Here is a 19,523-nt window from a genome sequence, read left to right as displayed (position 1 = left end):
GTCTGTAAGGGCATTAAATCTTGGCGTGCCAAAGAAATTCATTCATCCTCGTTTATATTTTCCGTTTTTATCTCACAATCGTAACGTTTAGGTGAAAAATTAAGATTTTGGTGTTTGTGTTTTCCTTTCACGTTGGTAAAAGTTTTACAGGCTTTTAAGTGTGGGGATTTATTATTGCACACAGAGTGGTAAAAATAGAAATAGTTCGATGGTTTTTATTTTAAATAAACTCGGAGTTGTATTTCTTGCATCCTATAAAATTTGTCAAATGTCCTATGGCGTCCGTGTGCACTTTGACATATGTGCAATTGGGATCGTACAAGACAGTTACTTGCTCTTCTTGGAACTCATCATCGTAGGAGCTCTCCAAATGCACCGTCGGCACCTGCAGTTCGACGAGCTTAATGCAGTCCAGATCGCAAAGTAGCTCCAGTAGCAGCATCGTATCCACGGGCAACAGATGCGGAAAGCGAAGGAACAGGCTGTGTACGGTGCAACCGTTGCGCGTAATGCACTCGCTCAGCACGGCGCCCATCCAGCGATCGAGAACGCGACGATTGAGAGAAGCATTCACACGTATCCAGGGCTGTGGACGCATTGCAATCACATCGCGCGTGGCCTCTGTATCGCCAACGGACTTAACTGCCGATTCCGACTTGCCCTCTGCTCGCTTGAACCGTTTGGAGCGGCGGGCGCAATTAAACATTGCCATTTCACCGTCTGTATCCGTGTCTGTGGCCTCATCCCCGCTGCTCGGCTCCATCAGCGGCGTGAAACACAGTTTGACCTTTTTGCTGGGACTCGCCTGTTGTGTATCCGAGTCAGGCAGTTGGCGCTTTTGGCCCGCCACCGCTTGCAACGTTGCGGGCGATGCAGCTACCAGTGTCTGGACGCGCTCACGCTCCAACCGCTTGATATGGAACGTATGCACCACCCAGTTCCGCATGTGCGACTTATGAACATACATATAGCTGGCCACTCCCACATGCTTGATAAGATCATGCGCCTCCAGTTCGTGCAGCGCCTCCAGCAAAAATTGGCCCAACGGAAAAATGCGTCGCAGCTCCACAGCATCTGCGCCAAGCGGGTATTGTTGTACGTGCTCCAGTATGTCCTTTATGTGCTGAATGGCGCTTGGCTCATAGTTACGCTCCAGCAGCGTGGGCAGCAGCGTCTCGAAGCTGTTATCCGTATAGTGCCAATAGGTGGCTCTGTAAGAAAAGTATATGTTAATAAATAGTCCTTTAAAGATGGAGGAAGAGGAGCAGAAGTAGAAGAGAAAAGTAAAATTGAGAGCAGAATATGTATCAGTAGAAGAAGCAGGGACGGGGCCAAGGTCTGGCTGAGGCATAAATGAAAGGCGAAAAGCGAGTATCGAGAGAAGGGGAGCGCATGGCATCTAACTTACTTGGCCACCTTATCGAGCACCATTTTGCGCCGCTCATCATGTTTAGGCTGCAGCTGCGAATGCTCTAGTTCTTTCATGCGAATAGTGGGGAGATGGACGACAAAGACGTCCTGGGCGCGTGCGCGCTCCTCCTTGTTCAATGATGGTTCGTAATCCTGCGGCCGATCTGTTTCCTCTTTGCCCGCCTCATAGTTGAGCAGCGCATTACAAAGCGTATGCCAATTTGTGATCCTATACAGCGTTGTGTCAGCTAGAGTTTTGCCCAGATCCTTTACCTCCTGCGGCTGCTGCTGCTGGCGCCAATATGCCTCCAGTTGCTGCACCAACGCTATGATATTGCCCGTGGACACGGTAAGCGTCGTGCTGCTCGACGTGGAGCTATCCAGTTGCAGCTGCAGCGGCACCATCGGCAATGCATCTGCCACCAGTTGACGTAAAAGGGCCCGGTGCTCGTAGATAATGCGCTCTATGGCGTTCAGATAGTTACCACTGCGCATGATGCAACCAAAGGGGCATTCGCCGTGCTCCAGCCGCGCGCAGCTAATGTTAACCGATTGCCCAAGCGCGTCCAAAGCGCAAAAGAAGTGCATGGAGCGCATGGGCAGTTTATTAAGCTGATTGTAGACGCTGCACTGCACCCGATATGTGAGATTCGCTGGATGGAAACGCACACGAGCCGCATGGCGAGCACTGCAGACGCTCTCAAGCCGCTTGGCATACTCCGTTTGTGGTGCATTGTCAAAGATGCTGCTATAATGATCCAATATGCGATCGGTGGCGGATCCGCTCTTGACGGGCATGCTGCTCGTGTCCACATTAAGAATATTTGCTGGCAATTGCAGATCCAAAGCTAACCAGTTATTTGTCGTCCACTCGCCCAGAAGCAGCAGTTGAGCGAAATTGGGCGAGGGCAATTGCAAACTAGTCAAGCCCGGCTGCTCATGGAAACGTCTCTCGAAGGCATAGTAGGCGTCGTATAGCAAATATCCGTACTTTTGGCACACCAGCCGGTACTTGTACTTGGAGCTGAGCAAATGTCCCGGTCCGGATACTTGACGATTAACGTGCTGCATATTACGCCGCTTGACGGCCACCAACAGGGAATCAGCTCGCGCTTTATTAAAAACCGCATTCAGTACATCCTCAGAAAAGTGTTTGTAGATCTCGAATGCTTGCAGATTGAACAGAGTCTTATCCTTGGCGCTGCACAGTATGCTATGCTGTACACCTAAGACGACAGTAATCTGCAGTTCGGTCTCTGTAGTTGGATTTGCATAAAGTAATGAATCCTGTTCACCATTCGGCGGGATACACTCCCTAAAACGGTTGCGATAATCCTCAAGGTTGTCCGGCAGCAAGAACTGACGGTACACAAAGTCCTGCAAACAAAATAAGATAAGATAAAAGCGTAATGGTGTAAAGTGATCGAAGCAAATACATTCGGCAGGGGTTCAGGATTTTCTTGCCTCTGAGATGATATATACAAAGGTGCAAATTGCAAAAATCGTGACTATACATTTAATAATGAGAATGTTGGGATAGTGTATCCAAAGCTGCGCATGCTTAAGGAGAACAAACATGCCAAATATGGGGACTCTAGCTCTTAAATTCTTATAAGTATATACGTCCAAGCCACACGGAAGGGAAATGATTATCGCTTTTGGAAAACTGTATCCACTTTAACAGGTTTTCCAAATTATAAGTGGGGTGTCGATATTTATCGATTCCCTCAACACAAAATAAGTGTCAAATAAATAAAAAAAAAGGTGGATTTTCGTATGCGAAGCGCATTTCAAATTTGTTGAACATGTTTTTCATAAAATCTCCTTAAAATGCTCAGAAGCGGAAATCGAATATCGATATTTATCGATTTTATGAAAATAGCAAAAGGTTGAATTATCGAATACCGATATATCTCTATTAACGAGAGGACATAGCTAAATTGAACGGAAAGGGCATATCCATTCAAATGATCACTCACCTCATTAATGATCATACGATGCAGTTTCTCAAGTATGATCACAAAGTGAATAATTAGTTTCTCGATTTGATCGCTGCGTGCAGGATACTCTAGCTTGAGCTGGGGTAGGAAGCGTTCATTGTAGATTGCATTGAACTCCGGCTGGGCCTGCATCATATAGATCCAATTGCGTACGTCGGGCTGATCGCGTTTCATGCGGATGAGGAACTGCAGCCGGCGCACACAAGCCTGCGTCGTCTTGTTATTGATGCCCAAATAACGACGGATTACATCACGGCAAATGGTGCCCACATTATAGAGTGCCAGTGCTGGCAGCGGTGCATCTATGAAAAGGTAGACAGCTCGTCCCATTTTGAGCACACGATCCTCGGCGGGGCACCAGGTGACGCGCAGGGTGCGCATATTGCGCAATGCATCGCGATCTATGTCATCTCGCGGTCCGCTCTTGCGCTTGCGCACATCCATCGAGTTGGGACCACGGATTTTACTGAAACGTGGCACCGGCTTGAGGCGCATCAGACTGAGACGCTTGCGCACAGGGAACGGTGCTGTGGCCTTGCGTGCATTGGATGCCGTTGACCGGGTGGCGGCCACTGAGTTTCGCTTCACCCAGGACCAGTGACGAAACTGATGAGCAAAGAGCGACGAGCTAAGACCAGCGGCGCCTTGCTGATCACCCGGCAGACTGCCATTATCCAGCTCCAGTGCTTCCTCAAAGTCAACGGTACGCACAAAGCTTAAGGGCGGCAGACGGTTCTCATTTCTGCCGACCACCTTACGCTCCTTGTGCTGGAGGAAACCTAGCTTGGTATAGATGCACACATGCTGCAGCTTGGCCCAATAGTCTGCAATCTGTTCGCGACTCCCGAACTCAAAGGTGATCTTCTCATAGCTACGCTCCGGACTAATGCGTTTGTAATTATGTCCGCTGCTCGTGGTAGTATCCAGTAGGCAGGTGCGTCGATTCAGATAGACCCAACGCTGCAGTGTATCGCGACCGAGCTGCCGTTCGCTGACCTGCAACAGGCCCATGTTGTTCAGCAGTCGCAGCGTGCCCAGATATCGCTGCTGTAGACTTACGCGGGGTATGAGATGCTGCAGTTTCAACTGGCTAAGCAGATAATGCTGACGCACCGGATGCTGCAGTTGTGGTCGCAATTTGTCCATAATATCCCGCTCAACGCGAAATATACGCAACATCAGCGACAGCGGCATACGCTCCAGCGCATCCACAAAGTACAGCCAGCCGGCGGGTTTGTCGCTGTAGGATGGCAGCGGTGGTATGAAGGTGCGCCAACTTATCTCCTGAGTGTAGGGAAGCACTGTTGACTCTTCGGCTTGCCATTCCTGCAGAAACTCGCGTGTCATCAGCGATGGCTCCGTGCGTTGCCAATGCTGCAATAGTTCCTCGTTCATTTCCAGCGGCTTTTGTTCCCGTTGCTGTTCGCACAGCAAAAAGAAGAGGAACTCGTGCAGGGTGCACGCAACCAATAACTTGGGCGCCGATGGTTTTGGCTTTTCCGCCTGCTGACGCTCCATACGTAATCTTTTGCGTGCCAACAACTCGCGTCGGTCCTTGCCCGCTAGTTGAGAGGGACGCATTTGTCGTTCCTCAGTCAGCAAATGGAAATTGTTCTTCAGACGCAAAATTTCACGCTGCAGCTGCTCATGCTGGATATCAATCTTGGGATGCGTGACCAGACGATAGAGACGCACACGCTGCTCATACTCTAGTGTCACCTCGTACAAGTTCAAAATGCGTGCATGCTGCATTCGTTCCAGCAGCCGAAACATTGACTTGCGGCATATTTTCTCAAGCGAACCGATATTCTTCTCTGATTGCATTATAGACCTCGCCAAATCCATGGTATGTATAATGCAGGCCTTGTCAATTTGCTGCACAATCAATATTTTGCGTGCCACATGCTGTGGAGTCTCCTTTTCTGCGCTCTTAGCCGGCTTCATGTTGAATACCATGGGACGCACATTAACTTTAATATTGGGCAGATCATTTACAACAATGTCTACATTTTGTGGCACGTTCTGGAAACAAAAAAAGGGTGCAGTGGTTTACATATATATTCTTGGGGTTTATTACTTTGTCTGTATAGTGTTAGGTTAGAGCTTGACTCACCAGCTGCTCCTGGCACTGCAGCTGCAATACCGACTTTTCCAACTGCTCTTTTTTTTCCATGACATATGCCTCAGCCTCTGTGCCAACAACCACAAAGCGTGTGAGGCGCGACTTGCCCACAGTTTCCGTATAGCTTTTGATCATTTGCTTACGCAGCAGATGCTTAATGGCACTGCGTGCGATTTGAAAATTAATGGACACATATTGGCCCAGCTCGAGGGTGGTCATGCCGCGTGCACCGAAACGCTTGATGGCGCGCAGACACTCCAGCTCAATAGGCATATTGACATAGGCGTGACGCTGGCTTAGCAACTCATCCGGCTCCTTGTCGTCGCGCTCATCATTGTTGTCCATTTGGCTGAGTTCATCGAACTCCATGTTGGGATTACGCAGACGCACCACCGAAATCTTGCGTCCTTTGGTCTGCTTGGCGCCGCTGCTGGCTGGCTGTGACGGATAAACCATTGTTGTCTCAAAGATCTTGCGAAAATTGTGCGAGACGAGCAGCTTTTTCATCCTTGAATTATTCAGATCCGGTATGCGATCCAAAATTTCGCCAGGGGGCACATACTGGTTTGGACTCGCCTTAATCTCTGTATAAAACTTCTCCATGAGGCACTGCAAATGATTCTTGTAGATGCGAAAGAAGCGCGGCAGCATGACCAACGTCGAGGCCAGATTGCGTCCATTGCAGCGTTCCGTATATTGCTGGCAAATTATCAGATGCTGCTTCAGCAACCAATTTCTGTGCAGCATTCAATTCTGATGAGTGAGCAACTGCTGGACTACTAGCTGGACTACTCACCTTAAGTAAAATATTAAGCTCGGATCCTTAAAATAGTTGGTCATCGACCAGGGACCACGCGTCGTTTCGCCATTGTAGCGTGCACGTCCTACACTCTCTAGGAAAATATAGTGTTGCACGGACATTTCACGGGGCAGCAGCATATTGGGTGGCTTCAGCGCCTTTGTACGCTCATCCTGACTGGCCACCACAACCAGCGTCTGGTGATAGCGCTCTGTTGCCGCCGCGGCGGTTAGTTCCTGCAGCACACTTACATTAACGGCCTTGCGCATCTTGTAGTCCATGCAGTTTCCACGAATGGACCCATCCTGTATGGGTGCATAGGGCGGGCGCAAAAAGGGGCAGCTTTCCGGGACCACTGGCAAGCCCGATTCCTCATCCTGATCATTGAAGCGCTTATAGGGCGGCAGCCAAGGACGTGCTACGAACAGCTCATAGAACTTCACTTTGTCCGTGGAGCGCAGCAATAGCAACCATATCTGCTGCTGCAGCGCGTCCGGCAAAGGTTTCCCACCGTATAGACGTATGTTTAGCAGCGACCACAAATCTAGAGAAGGGATTATTATTAATTACATTTCAGATTTTTCCTCAAGTACGCAGACTGCTGGCGCACACTGTTTCTAAATGTATTCCTTTTCGCGAATTTACTTACATGGCAATGTGGTCCCTTCCAAGCCTTCCAGTGCTATTTCGTCGAACACTGCGCTTATCCAGGAGCCATCTGCATGTGCCGCACACATTTTATCAGATTTCAAATGCCAGTTGAAATTATTTAATTCGCATTTCAATTTTATTCTCTGCGCCACTGAGCGTCGGTGCGCAAAACAGCTGTGCCTTCAGAGTTGTCGCGTTTCGTCCAGATTAAGTTTAATTGATTGGAATACTGGAAAATAGTGTGTGATCTACTGAACTTATTTTCTGCTCCTTAAATCGCAGGTTAAGTTTACGGGGAACTCTAGTTAAAAAATTGAATAAATTCTAATGGGCATGAATAATTCAAATTTTGATTAGTTGTATTCTACATTTTGTACACTTTTTTAATCATTCGCAAACTCTTGTATTCTTTTACTCTTTAAAAACGAAACAGCATAGCAGAACTTTAAAAATTATTTCATGCAAAGCTTACTGGTTATTAAATCCTTAAAAACAACAGTTTAAAAACTTTAACAATAAAATATGCATATTCAATTCAAGACGTGCATAGATCACATGAATAAATGAACTAAATCAAATTTTGAACTAAAATGCACAGCTCAGGTCCCGAGCAGTGTTGCAAAATCTGCAGACAGTCTGCGCTAGAGCAGGACCACACTACACTGACAGCAGTTGTCAAAAAAGATGCAGCTGCCTGCAAACAAACGCTGCAACCGCTGTCAATTCTAGCGCTCTTTTACGAGGTTAAAAGCGGAGAAATTTCGCAAGCGGCTTGCAAAAAAAAAAAATATAAAAAGAGTACAGTGCTGGCGGAAACTTTATTAAATAAAAAATAACAAAAATCAAGTTTAACACACAAACATGTCGAGCACAACCATGTCTACCTTTAGTTTTGCAAGTATGGCAGCGCAGCTTAACGAGGAGCAAGGCATTTCGTTCCAAGACAAGGCCGAAACCTGGCACAATGCCGAGGATGGTGAGTAGACGCCGGCCAGCCCAACGCAGCCCAATAAATATTCTCCCATCTTACAGTCAAAGCTGTTGTTGAGGCTCTTAATAGCAAACCCACAGTTCATTTCCTCAATCTTGATGGCAATACGCTGGGCGTGGAGGCGGCACAGGCCATTAGCGAGGCACTGAAATCACATCCAGAATTTCGAAAAGCATTGTGGAAGAATCTATTTACCGGTCGTCTCAAGTCGGAAATTCCTCTCGCACTGAAGCATCTGGGCGCTGGCTTAATTGCAGCTGGCGCCAAGTTGACGGTGCTCGACCTAAGCGATAATGCGCTGGGGCCCAATGGCATGACTGGCCTGGAGGAGTTTTTGCGCTCACCCGTGTGCTTCTCGCTGCAAGAGCTGTATCTGAACAACTGCGGGCTTGGGCCGGAGGGCGGACGTATGCTGTCTGAGGCACTGATTGATCTCCACAAGAATGCCAAGGTGGCGGGCACACCTCTGCAGTTGCGCATCTTTGTCGCGGGCCGCAATCGCTTAGAAAATGCTGGCGCCAAGGCAATATCGAAGACATTCAAGGTACTGCAAACCCTAGAGGAGATTACCATGCCTCAGAATTCCATTTATCACGTGGGCGTCGCCGCTCTCGCCAGTAGCTTCAAAAAGAATCCACATTTACGCGTCCTCAACATGAATGACAATACACTCAACGTCCGGGGTGCCGCTAAAATAGCCGAAGTTTTCGAGCATACTCCGCTGTAAGTTCAACCCCTGCAGAGTCCAATAATTATGTATTCTCTTCTTGATCTGTGTGTACAGACGAGTCCATATAGCCAGCCTTCTGTCTGCTTTTTCTTATTCCAACAATTTTAACACCATCTTAAATTGCAGTTTGCGGGAAATTGATTTTGGGGATTGTTTGCTGAAGACTGATGGCGCCTATCATTTTGCCGAGGCTTTAGAGCAGAACCATGAGCATCTGGAGGTATTGGATTTGGGCTTTAATGAGATCAACTACGATGGTGGCCTTGCGCTGGTAACAGCTGTGCAAAATAAGCCCAAGCTAAGGATATTCAATTTGGATGGCAATTGCTTTGGCCAAGCTGGGAGCGCACAAATCGTTGAACAAATGGCCAAAGCCAAGAACTCCGCCGCATTGCAGTCCATGGACGAGTTCGTATCTGAGGAGGAGGGTGAAGAAAGCGGTGCCGAAAATGATGGTGACGACAATGAAACCCCCGAGAATAGCGAAGACGAGTATAACGATTACTTGGATGAAGAGGACCAAGAGGATGATGGTGAATACGATCCAAATGATACCACCGAAGAGGTGGACGAAGATGATGAAGAGGACTATGCCAACGAAAATATCGCCGAAGAGACCGCCTACGTGACCAGCAATGCCTTTTCCACCAAGGTTAGTGGCCTGTGGCAGGTTAAACCGATCCGATTAATATCCCTGCTAAATTTATGATTCGCCGCAGCTTTTTAACGAAACCGTCAACTCTAACAAGACCAGCAACACTTCTGACATTAACAAAAATGGCAACAAGACTGTCGTCAACGTCAGTTGCACCCCGGCGGAGTTTTGCCTGAGCCAAACGCCATGCACACTGCAGCAATTTGATTCCCTAGAAGCGACAAATAAGTTGCAGGCGCTGCAGAACATAATCAATGTAAGATGAAAACAAACGCGAGAGTCATTAAGCTATATTGAAGCATATAGACACCAAGTGTCTTCATTGACCTTCAGCAATTCAATTTTGGTCCGATCTTTCATTAAAAAATATTTTTAAAAAATCCCATTTATATATTTATGACACAGCAATTTAGCGATGACAACCACTTGCTGCTGCTCATCTTTACGACGCTCAAGTGCGCGCATCTGTCCCAGACATCTCAGGCGGCTTTGGAGCTGGCCGTTTCCCTCTACCAGGCGACCTTTGACTACGCCATCAAAACGGACCAGGAGTCGCGCGTGCTGGACTACTATCTCAAGCAGCTGGGCCTGTTGCGCAGCGAAGAGCACTTCAAGAGCGACTACAATGTCAAGAGCTGTCGCTATGCTCTTCGGGAGGCAATTAAAAGCGAAACGTTTGCCAATGATAATATTAAAAATACATTTAAAATATTTCTCGATCAACTCGATGTTTAAAGTGTGCCATTAAAAACGATTTACAAAGGATTTTTCGGGTCCTACAAGCACGAAAAGCTTCAAGAGTTATTTTATATTTTAATAAATAAGTATATTCAAATGCTTGTTTTGTTTGGGTTTCTGTTTGTAAAAAAAATCAAACTAATTATAATCACAATGTTTATCAATGGAGAAAAAAGACATAACTTTTTCCACAACACAATTAACGTGTGATAAAATCTATGTTATTTGAACTTTCAAAATAATGAAAATTTCATATATTTTCCGTCAAATTAAAGAGCTTAAGAAATGTTGGTTATTGCTTAGTTGATCGATATGAACTTTATAGAAGACTAAAACATCTTTATGTTTATATGATCCGATCTAACAATGGAATTTGTTAGGCTTGGAGCTATAAGTTTTCTTTTCTTACTGAAAAATGTATATTAATACCAGCTTTTGTTTAAGTCATCATGAATTAATTTTTCGACAATTTTTATTTTGCCTATTATATTATGTGGTAATATGCGATCTACAAAAAAACCGATATGAGCCAAATGAGACAATATAAAATAATATTATACCAAAGTTGTTGCTCCCACTATTGCGCGTCGATTCTAAGTTCTGGAAGCCCGCTATTTCCTTTTTAAGCCTTTGCAGAGGGTATTATTATTTTGTCGTTAAATGTGTAACGCATAGAATAAGACATCTCCGACCCCATAAAGTATATATATTCTTGATCAGCATCAACAACCGAGTCGATATAGCCATGTCCGTCTGTCTGTTTCTATGCGAACTAGTCTCTGAGTTTTAAACCTATCTTAATAAAACTTTGCAGAAATCCCTCTTTCTGTTGCACGCAGCACATATATCAAAACCAGCTGGATCAGACCACTATAGCATATAGCTGCCATAGAAACGATCGGTCGAAAATTAAGTTGTTGTATGGAAAATCATTCAAGATATTTTGATAAAACACGTCATTTAAAGATTTCACTATGCTCCCTCCATTTTTGCAAATCTTATTTACATCGGCCTCCTTTATCATATATTTGCCATAGGAACGATCGGTCAAAAAGTAGGTTTTTGATTACAAGTCTTTTTTGCTTATCAAGATATCTTACCCAAACTCGGCATTAACTATTTTCCCTGTGCTTCTTAGATACGGGCGAAGCACTATAAGCATTATGAAAAGGTTGGGTCTGAAAGAGTATTAGATCTTCGGCGTGCCGAAGATAGCCTTTCTTTATCGTTTTTATATGCATGTAATTAAAAGGAAAATATTCGAAATCAGACAGATATTTAAGTTCAGTAAGGTTTAATTTCCAAACTATATGTGTTAAGAAGTGTAGAATGGGTTCCCCTGCATTGTTATTTACATTTGAGAATATAATTAAAACAGCAAGATTGCGTAAAGTACATTTTATTTACATGAAAAAAATGGTATTGTATGTGACTACAAACTATGTTTACAAAACATGATAATTGATAGATTAAAGAGTGCTTTGTATTTTATATAATGGTGGATTATCGCTTGTTTTTCTTTTTTTTTTTGTTTTTGTAGTTTATCGTTCTCCTTATTAAAAACTATAAATTGAAAGAATGTTGCGAAGTTGTTACACAATAAAAATAAAATAATCAAATATGATGAAATTTTGAAAAATGAAGCGGACAAACTGTTTTAAAAATTCCTTAATTTTGTATGTTTCTATGAACGTTTCGCATTCGTATATTAGAAATACTTTTTCCTTTACTTATTTTAACCAAGTTTATGACCTTAAACACAATTTGTATTCTATGCATTCGGTAACTTTTTTGGTAAAATATTTGTAATAATATACCAGGAGTAGATCCAGGAGCAATAAACATAACAGCTGCTGGAAAGTATTGACTCGTAATGCCTATATAGCTTATGCCTCGAAATCGGAATCATCGTCATCGTCCAAGCATTCAATCTCATCATCGTTGCTATCGCTATCGATGGCGTATCGCTTTTTGGGTGCCTTCTTCTTCTTGGCACCACCGCCGCTGCTGTCGTCGTCACGTTGACGCTTTGCCGCCGCCGGTCGTTTGATGGGTGAATCATCGATGTCCTCGTCGCCATCATCGTTGTTTCCTGGTGCGCTGGCTGCCTCAGTGCCACCCTCATCATCCGATAATAGGAAGGAGTAGTCGATTTTTTTACTAGCGGCACGGCGACCAGGCCGCTCAACACGTAACGTTTCCATTTCGACATCTCCGGAACTCTCATCAGGGGAATCCTTCTTTGAACCCTAAATATCGGGTATTAGAAATCAATAAATGACACCATTAAATAGCCAAAGTTATGAAACTTACCTTAGCCTTGGAAAAGTCTAGTTTGGGTTGCTTAAGTCCATCGCCGTTCTCCTTCTTTTGGCGCGGCTTCTTCTCGGCTGGCTCCTTTTTGAGGACTGGCGCTTTCTTAGCCTTGGGCGAGGTTTTTGTAGCGCCGCCCTCGACCAAGACGTCAAAATCGTCGACCTCTTCGACAGTTTCCTTCTTAACCATTTTAACCTTGGTGTTCCGCTCCTTAGCCTTGACGGCGATTATTGTGGCGGCTTGGAATTTCTTAATAATATCATCAGTGATCTTAAATGCCACACGTTCGCCAATGGGATCGGGAAAGATGTCTGCGTTGCCAGCGGCAGCTTTGCCCTTTTTGCCACGGATTGTTGCCGGCTTTTGACCTTTTATGGCCTTGGCTTGCTTAAGATTAATGCCCTGCTCCTCGAGTCGCTCCTTCTCCTCAACTTCGTTCAATTTAGCTTCAAGATTATCAAGATCATCCATCCATAGATGAGTTGGCATCTTCTTTATAAGATTATCCAGCTCGGCCAGTTTGAGATCACGCTGTTTGAGTAGCTCGTTCTTTCGTTCCTCTGTCAACATCCACATGGACATGCCTAGCAGGTAGTCGAATTTCTTGACCTCCGTTAGCTTCTGGAAAGCCTTTTCGGGATCTACTTCTTTTTTGACCTTCTTGCTGCTAGTCGTAGCCGACTCTGCACCCTCATCCTCCTCATCGTCATCATCATCGGCAGCTTCGGCTTCCTCCATTTTGATCCGTCGTTGCCATTCTTTTACAGGATCAGGACGATAGCCACGCTTGATGAGCTCCTCAATCATGGCCTTGCGCTGTTTATTCTCAATCGTCAGCTTCTTCTCGCACTTCTCCAAAATGAAGCGGGCCTGATCGCTCAGGCGATCTGATTGTGCCGTCAGCTGACCCACAAGATAATCCTTGCGGCGATTATAGTATTCCAAGCGCAGTTTATAAAACTCCTGCAATATATCCTTAGGTGACGGAAAGCGACGCAGACAATTGTTCTCATCGAAGGCGTGCATCTGGTTTGTGGATAGGGATGAGCTCAGCTTAAGGACACGATGGAAACCGCCAGGCTCGCTGCGCAGACGCTCAAATTCACCCGGCGCGAAACTGACGACAAAACGCACTGTGGTATCCGTATGATATTCACGATATTCGGATATAACTGCCTTCACCTTCTCGGTGCCATTGGACAAAACTTCTAGCACATTCTCCTTGTAGTTTTGCGTCCAAACGCCAACGGGCAACTCAGTGATCTCTATGCGATTATCGGGAAGTAATTGAATGTTGCCCGAATGTACGTAGCGACCATCAGAGACATAGTCCATGGAACCTTGAAAATTCTTGTACCATGGATGCAACGGCAACAGTTCCTCACCATTGATCATGCGACGCAAATTGCTGATAAGCTCGCGTGGGTTATAATTGGCTATTTTGGTGGACCAACCAGTGCCGATGCCCTCGGCGCCATTCACCAGTACCATCGGTATAATGGGAATATACCAAATTGGCTCAATGCGCTGACCATCATCGACCTGATACTGCAGCAGGGGATCATCCAACGGATGATAGATGAGACGTGTTAGCGGCGACATCAATGTGAAAATATAACGAGCGCTCGCACAATCCTTGCCACCAGTGAGACGTGTACCGAACTGACCGCGCGGCTCCAACAAATTGATATTGTTTGAGCCCACAAAATTCTGTGCCAAATTCACAATGGTCATCTGCAGGGACATCTCGCCGTGATGATAGGCTGACATTTCAGCCACCGAACCCGACAATTGGGCCACTTTCACCTCACGCTTATCGTTACGCTTGAAGCACGTAAACATGACCTTGCGCTGACCGGGCTTAAGGCCATCCACCAGACTGGGTATGGAACGTTCGTTGTCCGCATTGGAGAAAAGCACCAGTTCCAGATTGATAAAGTCCGAGTAGCTAACATGCTTTGTGCCCTTGGTGTACAGATAACGCTCTGGCAGACCCAATTGCCTGCGACGCTTCACCTCGTCCATGTGATTGGTTAACCAGGTTTTGCGCGACTCCACATGTTTCTTGGCAAAGGCCATCACAATGTTATCGTCGTCCACCTGGCCATCATACTTAAATAGGATCCGATGGCGGTCCATATCCTTTAAACGATACAATTAGATTTCAATTCGTTCAATTTTTCTTCTTTTAAGTATTTCGATTTTAAAGATTATAAAATCAAGAAGTAAACATGTTTATCAACTTTTGGTTGAGGTTTTGGTATGAGGTTCTAGTCGGGAGCTCCCCTTTTCTTCCAACATTAAATGCATATATATATTCTATTTTAAAAGCTATATGTCAAGTTTGGTGACTCTAGCTCTTATTATTTACCAAAATTGCCCAAAAAACAGTATATCGATTTTATCGATTGCTTGGAAACTGAGTAAGTTATCGATTATCGGAAACAAACTCGATCTGCGCAGGCAAGGAGAACACCTACATCTAAAATTTCAAGTCTCTAGATCTTATAGGTTCTGAGATCCTTGCGTTCATACATACGGACAAACGGATGGACGGACAGACAGACGGACTTTATGGGGTCGAAGATGCTTCCTTCTGCCTGTTACATACATTTGGATTTTGCACAAATACAATATACCCTTATACCCATATTTAATGGGTTCAGGGTATAAAAAAAAACAGCTTAATAAGCAAATATTCAGCATCGAGAACACATTTCGTTGGAACAGTCATCTTAAATCCTATCTGGGAAGTTCTTGGGACTGGCACGTAATGAGCAGTGATTCGTATGACACCTATATAATGAAGTTGACATCACAATTATGCTTTTAGCTGACGAGATTAAGAAATATTGAAATATAAATTGTAATATCATTAAAGTTCCTTATGGTAAGACCTATATAACAGATTTATAATTATGTTTTACTACCAAAGTGGCAGGTGAAGACACCTTGGTTTCTGCATAGTATAAACATATTCATTCAGTTGGTTGCATGAACGCCTTCTTTTCAGGGATCACTAATGACATAGTACGAAATACCAGTTCTCAAAAAATTAATTAATAATACAATCAATAATAGCAATCGTTAAGCTCACCTGGAAATATTCTTTTGCCTCCTTGGAAGTCGAAGTACCGAGACCCTTATAGTATTTGATATTGTACGTATGATGATTGGGCGTATCCATTTTCCATTCCTCGAATTCGGGCAGCGAATAGAAGGAAATCTCTTCGTTCTTTTTCGATGCCTTCACAATGGGCGTTATGAACTCCTCGAGGAAGGGCAAACGCAAAAGTTCCGGCCAATTGGTGTGTATGAAATTTATTAGTAAACCCTTAATATGGGAACCATCCTGATCCTGATCAGTCATGATCATAACTTTGCCATATCGCAACGTCTTTAGATCATCTGTGGTTAGATATTTCTTCTTGTACTGTAATCCGATAATCTTGCACAGATTATTAATCTCCGCATTCTCAGTGAGTTGCTTGAAGGTGGCCTCGCGCACATTGAGCAGCTTGCCGCGCAGCGGAAAGACCCCATAGTAGTTGCGTCCGATCACGCCCAGGCCGGAGACAGCCAAGGATTTGGCTGAGTCTCCCTCGGTAAGAATGAGGGTACACATTATGGAATTTTTTGTGCCTGCCTCATTGGCATCCTCCAGCTTGGGTATGCCTTTGATTTTAGATGATTTCTTGCCGCCAGTTTTGGCAATATCATTCTGTGCCTTAAACTTGGCCCAGGCCAGTACAGACTCCACAATGCCCGCCTTCGATACATTAGAAATAAACTTCTCAGAGAGCACACACTTGGAGCCAAAGCTTTTGGCCTGCAGTGTCATGTTCTCTTTGGTCTGCGAGTCAAATGTGGGATTCTCGATCAAGCAATTCACAAATATCCACAAATGGTTGCGCACTTGAAAGGGTTTTATACTGATGCCATTCTTGTTCTTCTTCTTGAGCACCTCAATCAGCTGCTTGATCACATTGTCAACCACATGATCGACATGGCGACCACCCTTGGTGGTTGCTATGGAATTAACAAACGAGACCTGCTGAAAGCCACGATCCGAGGGGCAACAAGCAATTTCCCATCGATCGCCGCACGCCTCGTATACCACCTTCATAGGCTGGCCAGCGTCATCATCTGTATTCTTGATAAACAGATCAATATAATCCTTGAAGCCCTTCACCGGCACCTTGGTGCCATTCAAGAACACAGACACGCCCTTCGTGGATGCTGCCACATCGTAGGCGCGACGCGACATAAGCGCCACAATATCATTATCCAGTGATTCCATTTTAAACTTAGTTAAGTCGGGGCTGAATGTTATCCTTGTGTAATCGGTGCCATTAAAGTCTGAAATCTAAAAGAAAACTGTTATTAGTTAAGGCTTAATATTGGGCATAGGTATTTGGTACTTACAACTGGATCACCTGCTTTTCCCATGTTATTGCCCCAGGTCTGCTTAAAGCACTTCCTATACTTCCTTGTCGCCGTTTCCACGGTGAAGCTGTTCGAGAAAATGTTGCACAATTTGGCACCGTAGCCATTACGACCACCAGTTACCTTCTTCTCATCATCATTGTAATTGGATGAGGTCAAAAGATGACCAAATATCATCGTGGGCACATACATATTCTCATCTTTGTGCATCGTTACCGGTATACCCTGGCCATTATTCCAAATGGACACAAGATTTCGCTCCGGATCAATGTCAACTTTAATCGTATTCATCGTCTTGTCGCGCTGCTTATTATCAGCTGCATTCACCAGAATTTCATCGAATATCTTGTAAAGTCCCGGCACAAATGATATCTCACGTTGCACCATGCGATTCTTTTCGACATCATGTACCCACATTAGCTCCTTGGTAAACTCCACGGATCCAATATACGAATCCGGACGCAAGAGAATATGCTCCAGCTGCGATTTCTTCTGGTACATCTGTTCGATGGACATGCCTTTACCTTTACCATTCTCCATGATGACGACTTTGTTTTTGCTGCTGCTGCTGTTTCGTTGCACGTGCTAAAAATAGAACAACAAAGATGGTTAAAAGCAACCCAGCATAACTGTACCCACAAGCACGCTGCTTTGTTTACGAATAGAAAGCCGTAGCGCAAATTGTGATTAGCCGTGAGCGTAAGAAAAAACATATCTTCGGGGTGTCGAAGTTTAAATGCTCTTACAGACTTAAAAATGCTTGTAACTGCAAAAATTGCTTGATTTGTTTTTTGGAAAATCTGTTCTGCCTAAAACAATAATAATAAAGAACTTTGCCAAACGTAACTGCTTTTATTATTGATCAGGTATATATATGCCTGTTATGGCTTTAATGTGTAGCGAATTTCATGACAAAACTGATGTACTCTAGATAGGGTGTAAAAATAGTTTTCAATGCTTTTGTTTTTTGGCGCGAACACAAATACACAAGCATTTAGGCACAACAACTTTCTTTTAACACAAACTGTGGTCCAAAATAATATTTGGTTCAAATGAAGTGCTTCATTTGATAATTTACTTCTTACTTTTAAGTTCAATATAAAAGTGCAGCAGCATGTATTTAAGACTTGTATGTATATTACCTCTTATTACATTAAAGACGCGCGCAATTCAGTGTTTGTGTATGTATAACATCCCTGTCTTTAGGCGGGACAGTTGAGCCGGCTGCTTATGCGTCAACAACAACTACAACATGAAAAACATTTGCTAGACAAAAAATAAGCAATACATTGTTACAATTATTTGCAGCATTATGTAATGCAACTGTATATATGTAAGTGCGCCACGTTCAGTTGCACCCACAAAAAGAAAAACGCAAACTTAGCGTAAATATATTTTCGGGTGCCTCTGTATGCGTGTGTATCTGTGTGAGCGGCTTTACCGGCTTTGCTGTTTAGTCTCTGAAATATGCTTTAAAATATCATTTTACCAAAATAAATCGAGTGTATACATAAAGGGCATTTAAAAAGCCCAACTTCTACAATTGCCTTCGTAAAGGTATTTCGCATACACAACTTACGCACAAAAATTCTATCTACATGGGCAGCGCCATTTTTAATTTGCAAATGCGACGCCAACGGGTAAAAAGAGTTTAATTCTCAACTCACATAAAAGAAAGACCCATTAGATAGTTTGCATTAACTCGTTCCATTCATTTTAAATATACCAAACACCATTTTGCTCACCTTTTTAGTTGTTTGTGTAAATTTTGTGTCTGCTTTGACGAAACCAAAGCGCGATAGAGACTGCAAAATATGCACACACAGTAGACGCCGCCGCACTTTATTTTATTTGCTGCGTTGGTCTTTGATTTGTACTGCACGTATTAGTTGCACAGTAGCACTTAATTCTATTTAACACGCAATCAATTAGTTGTAACACTAAATAAAACGGACTTTACAATAAAATTTAATTGGCGAAAATTCCTTGGCTGCACAAACACCCGTCGTCGCCAAGCCAAGAATACAGACGATGGTTCCTCTTTCGATATTATTATCGATACGTGAAGCAGATGTTGCCAGACCTGGGGAAACGCTGAATTTATACTGCAACAGGCATGAAACAGATAGAAATCTACACTAGTGCTGCCACCTGTTTGATATTTTGTTTAAAATTGCACGTAACAATCGATATGAATTAGAAAAATAGCAGTTATATTTAAATTCTGTAGCATCATATTGATTATTTACAAATTGTGGTTCAGTTATGGTTATAACTAACCCGTTTTTAATGGCTAAACGGTGAAGGCATTTATTTTTGCGAAAAGGTTATGCTTACGTTTGAATAAAATCATCATGTGTGCTTAAAACAGTCAGATTGCGTTAAATGTCGGAAATGTCTATTGCTAAATATCATGCTAAATTAAAGCACATTTAAGGCTAATGCGACTAGGAGAGGCCTGGCCGGCTAAACAAGTTTTTTGGTCCTCGACTACGTCTAACTGACCTTGACCAACGACAACAAAAGGTTTGTTGCACTTGCAACTAAAACTAGTTTTTTTTTACACATATTTGTAAAAACCACGAATGTTCTGTTTTAAATTAATCCGAGATGGGAAGTTAAAATTGCAAGTAATCGTATAGGTCAGTTACTCAGCAATAACGAC

At 44.0% G+C, this 19,523-nt stretch overlaps 3 protein-coding genes across 4 annotated transcripts; 1 reads left to right on the top strand and 2 right to left on the bottom strand.

Annotated features, from left to right (window-relative positions):
- Positions 1–37: 37 nt before the first annotated feature.
- LOC6634182 (general transcription factor 3C polypeptide 1) lies at positions 38–7,300 on the bottom strand. Its single transcript, XM_002057404.4, has 6 exons — positions 6,981–7,300; positions 6,329–6,875; positions 5,524–6,268; positions 3,390–5,432; positions 1,409–2,787; positions 38–1,211 (listed from the first exon to the last, which is right to left on the bottom strand). The coding sequence occupies exons 1-6, from the start codon at positions 7,066–7,068 to the stop codon at positions 221–223; spliced, it is 5,793 nt and encodes a 1,930-aa protein (XP_002057440.1). The 5' UTR covers positions 7,069–7,300; the 3' UTR covers positions 38–220.
- A 357-nt stretch (positions 7,301–7,657) lies between these two features.
- RanGAP (Ran GTPase activating protein) lies at positions 7,658–10,193 on the top strand. Its single transcript, XM_002057405.4, has 5 exons — positions 7,658–7,958; positions 8,015–8,696; positions 8,830–9,355; positions 9,423–9,614; positions 9,764–10,193. The coding sequence occupies exons 1-5, from the start codon at positions 7,844–7,846 to the stop codon at positions 10,091–10,093; spliced, it is 1,845 nt and encodes a 614-aa protein (XP_002057441.2). The 5' UTR covers positions 7,658–7,843; the 3' UTR covers positions 10,094–10,193.
- Positions 10,194–11,479: 1,286 nt separating this feature from the next.
- Positions 11,480–18,890, bottom strand: Top2 (topoisomerase 2). 2 transcript variants are annotated; one of them, XM_070209288.1, is made up of 6 exons: positions 18,604–18,890; positions 18,001–18,124; positions 16,838–17,443; positions 15,510–16,778; positions 12,410–14,554; positions 11,480–12,345 (listed from the first exon to the last, which is right to left on the bottom strand). In XM_070209288.1, the coding sequence occupies exons 3-6, from the start codon at positions 17,396–17,398 to the stop codon at positions 11,983–11,985; spliced, it is 4,338 nt and encodes a 1,445-aa protein (XP_070065389.1). In that variant the 5' UTR covers positions 17,399–17,443; positions 18,001–18,124; positions 18,604–18,890; the 3' UTR covers positions 11,480–11,982. The 2 variants fall into 2 exon arrangements, with proteins under 2 accessions (XP_070065389.1, XP_015025261.1); XM_015169775.3 differs by lacking the exon at positions 18,001–18,124.
- Positions 18,891–19,523: the final 633 nt, after the last annotated feature.

The sequence above is a fragment of the Drosophila virilis genome, chromosome 4 (assembly GCF_030788295.1).
Source record: "Drosophila virilis strain 15010-1051.87 chromosome 4, Dvir_AGI_RSII-ME, whole genome shotgun sequence".
Classification (NCBI taxonomy): domain Eukaryota; kingdom Metazoa; phylum Arthropoda; class Insecta; order Diptera; family Drosophilidae; genus Drosophila; species Drosophila virilis.
The sequence above is the reverse complement of the archived record's forward strand: the minus strand, read 5'-3'. Positions and strand labels throughout refer to the sequence as shown.

Bases quoted from the DNA above. Each gene is read 5' to 3' on its own strand.
- RanGAP (XM_002057405.4), top strand. From the start codon at position 7,844: ATGTCGAGCACAACCATGTCTACCTTTAGTTTTGCAAGTATGGCAGCG. The intron at 7,959-8,014 runs GTGAGTAGACGC...CCCATCTTACAG, and splicing joins CTGGCACAATGCCGAGGATG to TCAAAGCTGTTGTTGAGGCT. The intron at 8,697-8,829 runs GTAAGTTCAACC...CTTAAATTGCAG, and splicing joins GTTTTCGAGCATACTCCGCT to TTTGCGGGAAATTGATTTTG.
- LOC6634182 (XM_002057404.4), bottom strand. From the start codon at position 7,068: ATGTGTGCGGCACATGCAGATGGCTCCTGGATAAGCGCAGTGTTCGAC. The intron at 6,876-6,980 runs GTAAGTAAATTC...TCCCTTCTCTAG, and splicing joins GGAAGGGACCACATTGCCAT to ATTTGTGGTCGCTGCTAAAC. The intron at 6,269-6,328 runs GTGAGTAGTCCA...AATGCTGCACAG, and splicing joins AGCTTAATATTTTACTTAAG to AAATTGGTTGCTGAAGCAGC.
- Top2 (XM_070209288.1), bottom strand. From the start codon at position 17,398: ATGGAGAATGGTAAAGGTAAAGGCATGTCCATCGAACAGATGTACCAG. The intron at 16,779-16,837 runs GTAAGTACCAAA...GTTTTCTTTTAG, and splicing joins GAAAAGCAGGTGATCCAGTT to ATTTCAGACTTTAATGGCAC. The intron at 14,555-15,509 runs GTGAGCTTAACG...TATCGTTTAAAG, and splicing joins AGGCAAAAGAATATTTCCAG to GATATGGACCGCCATCGGAT.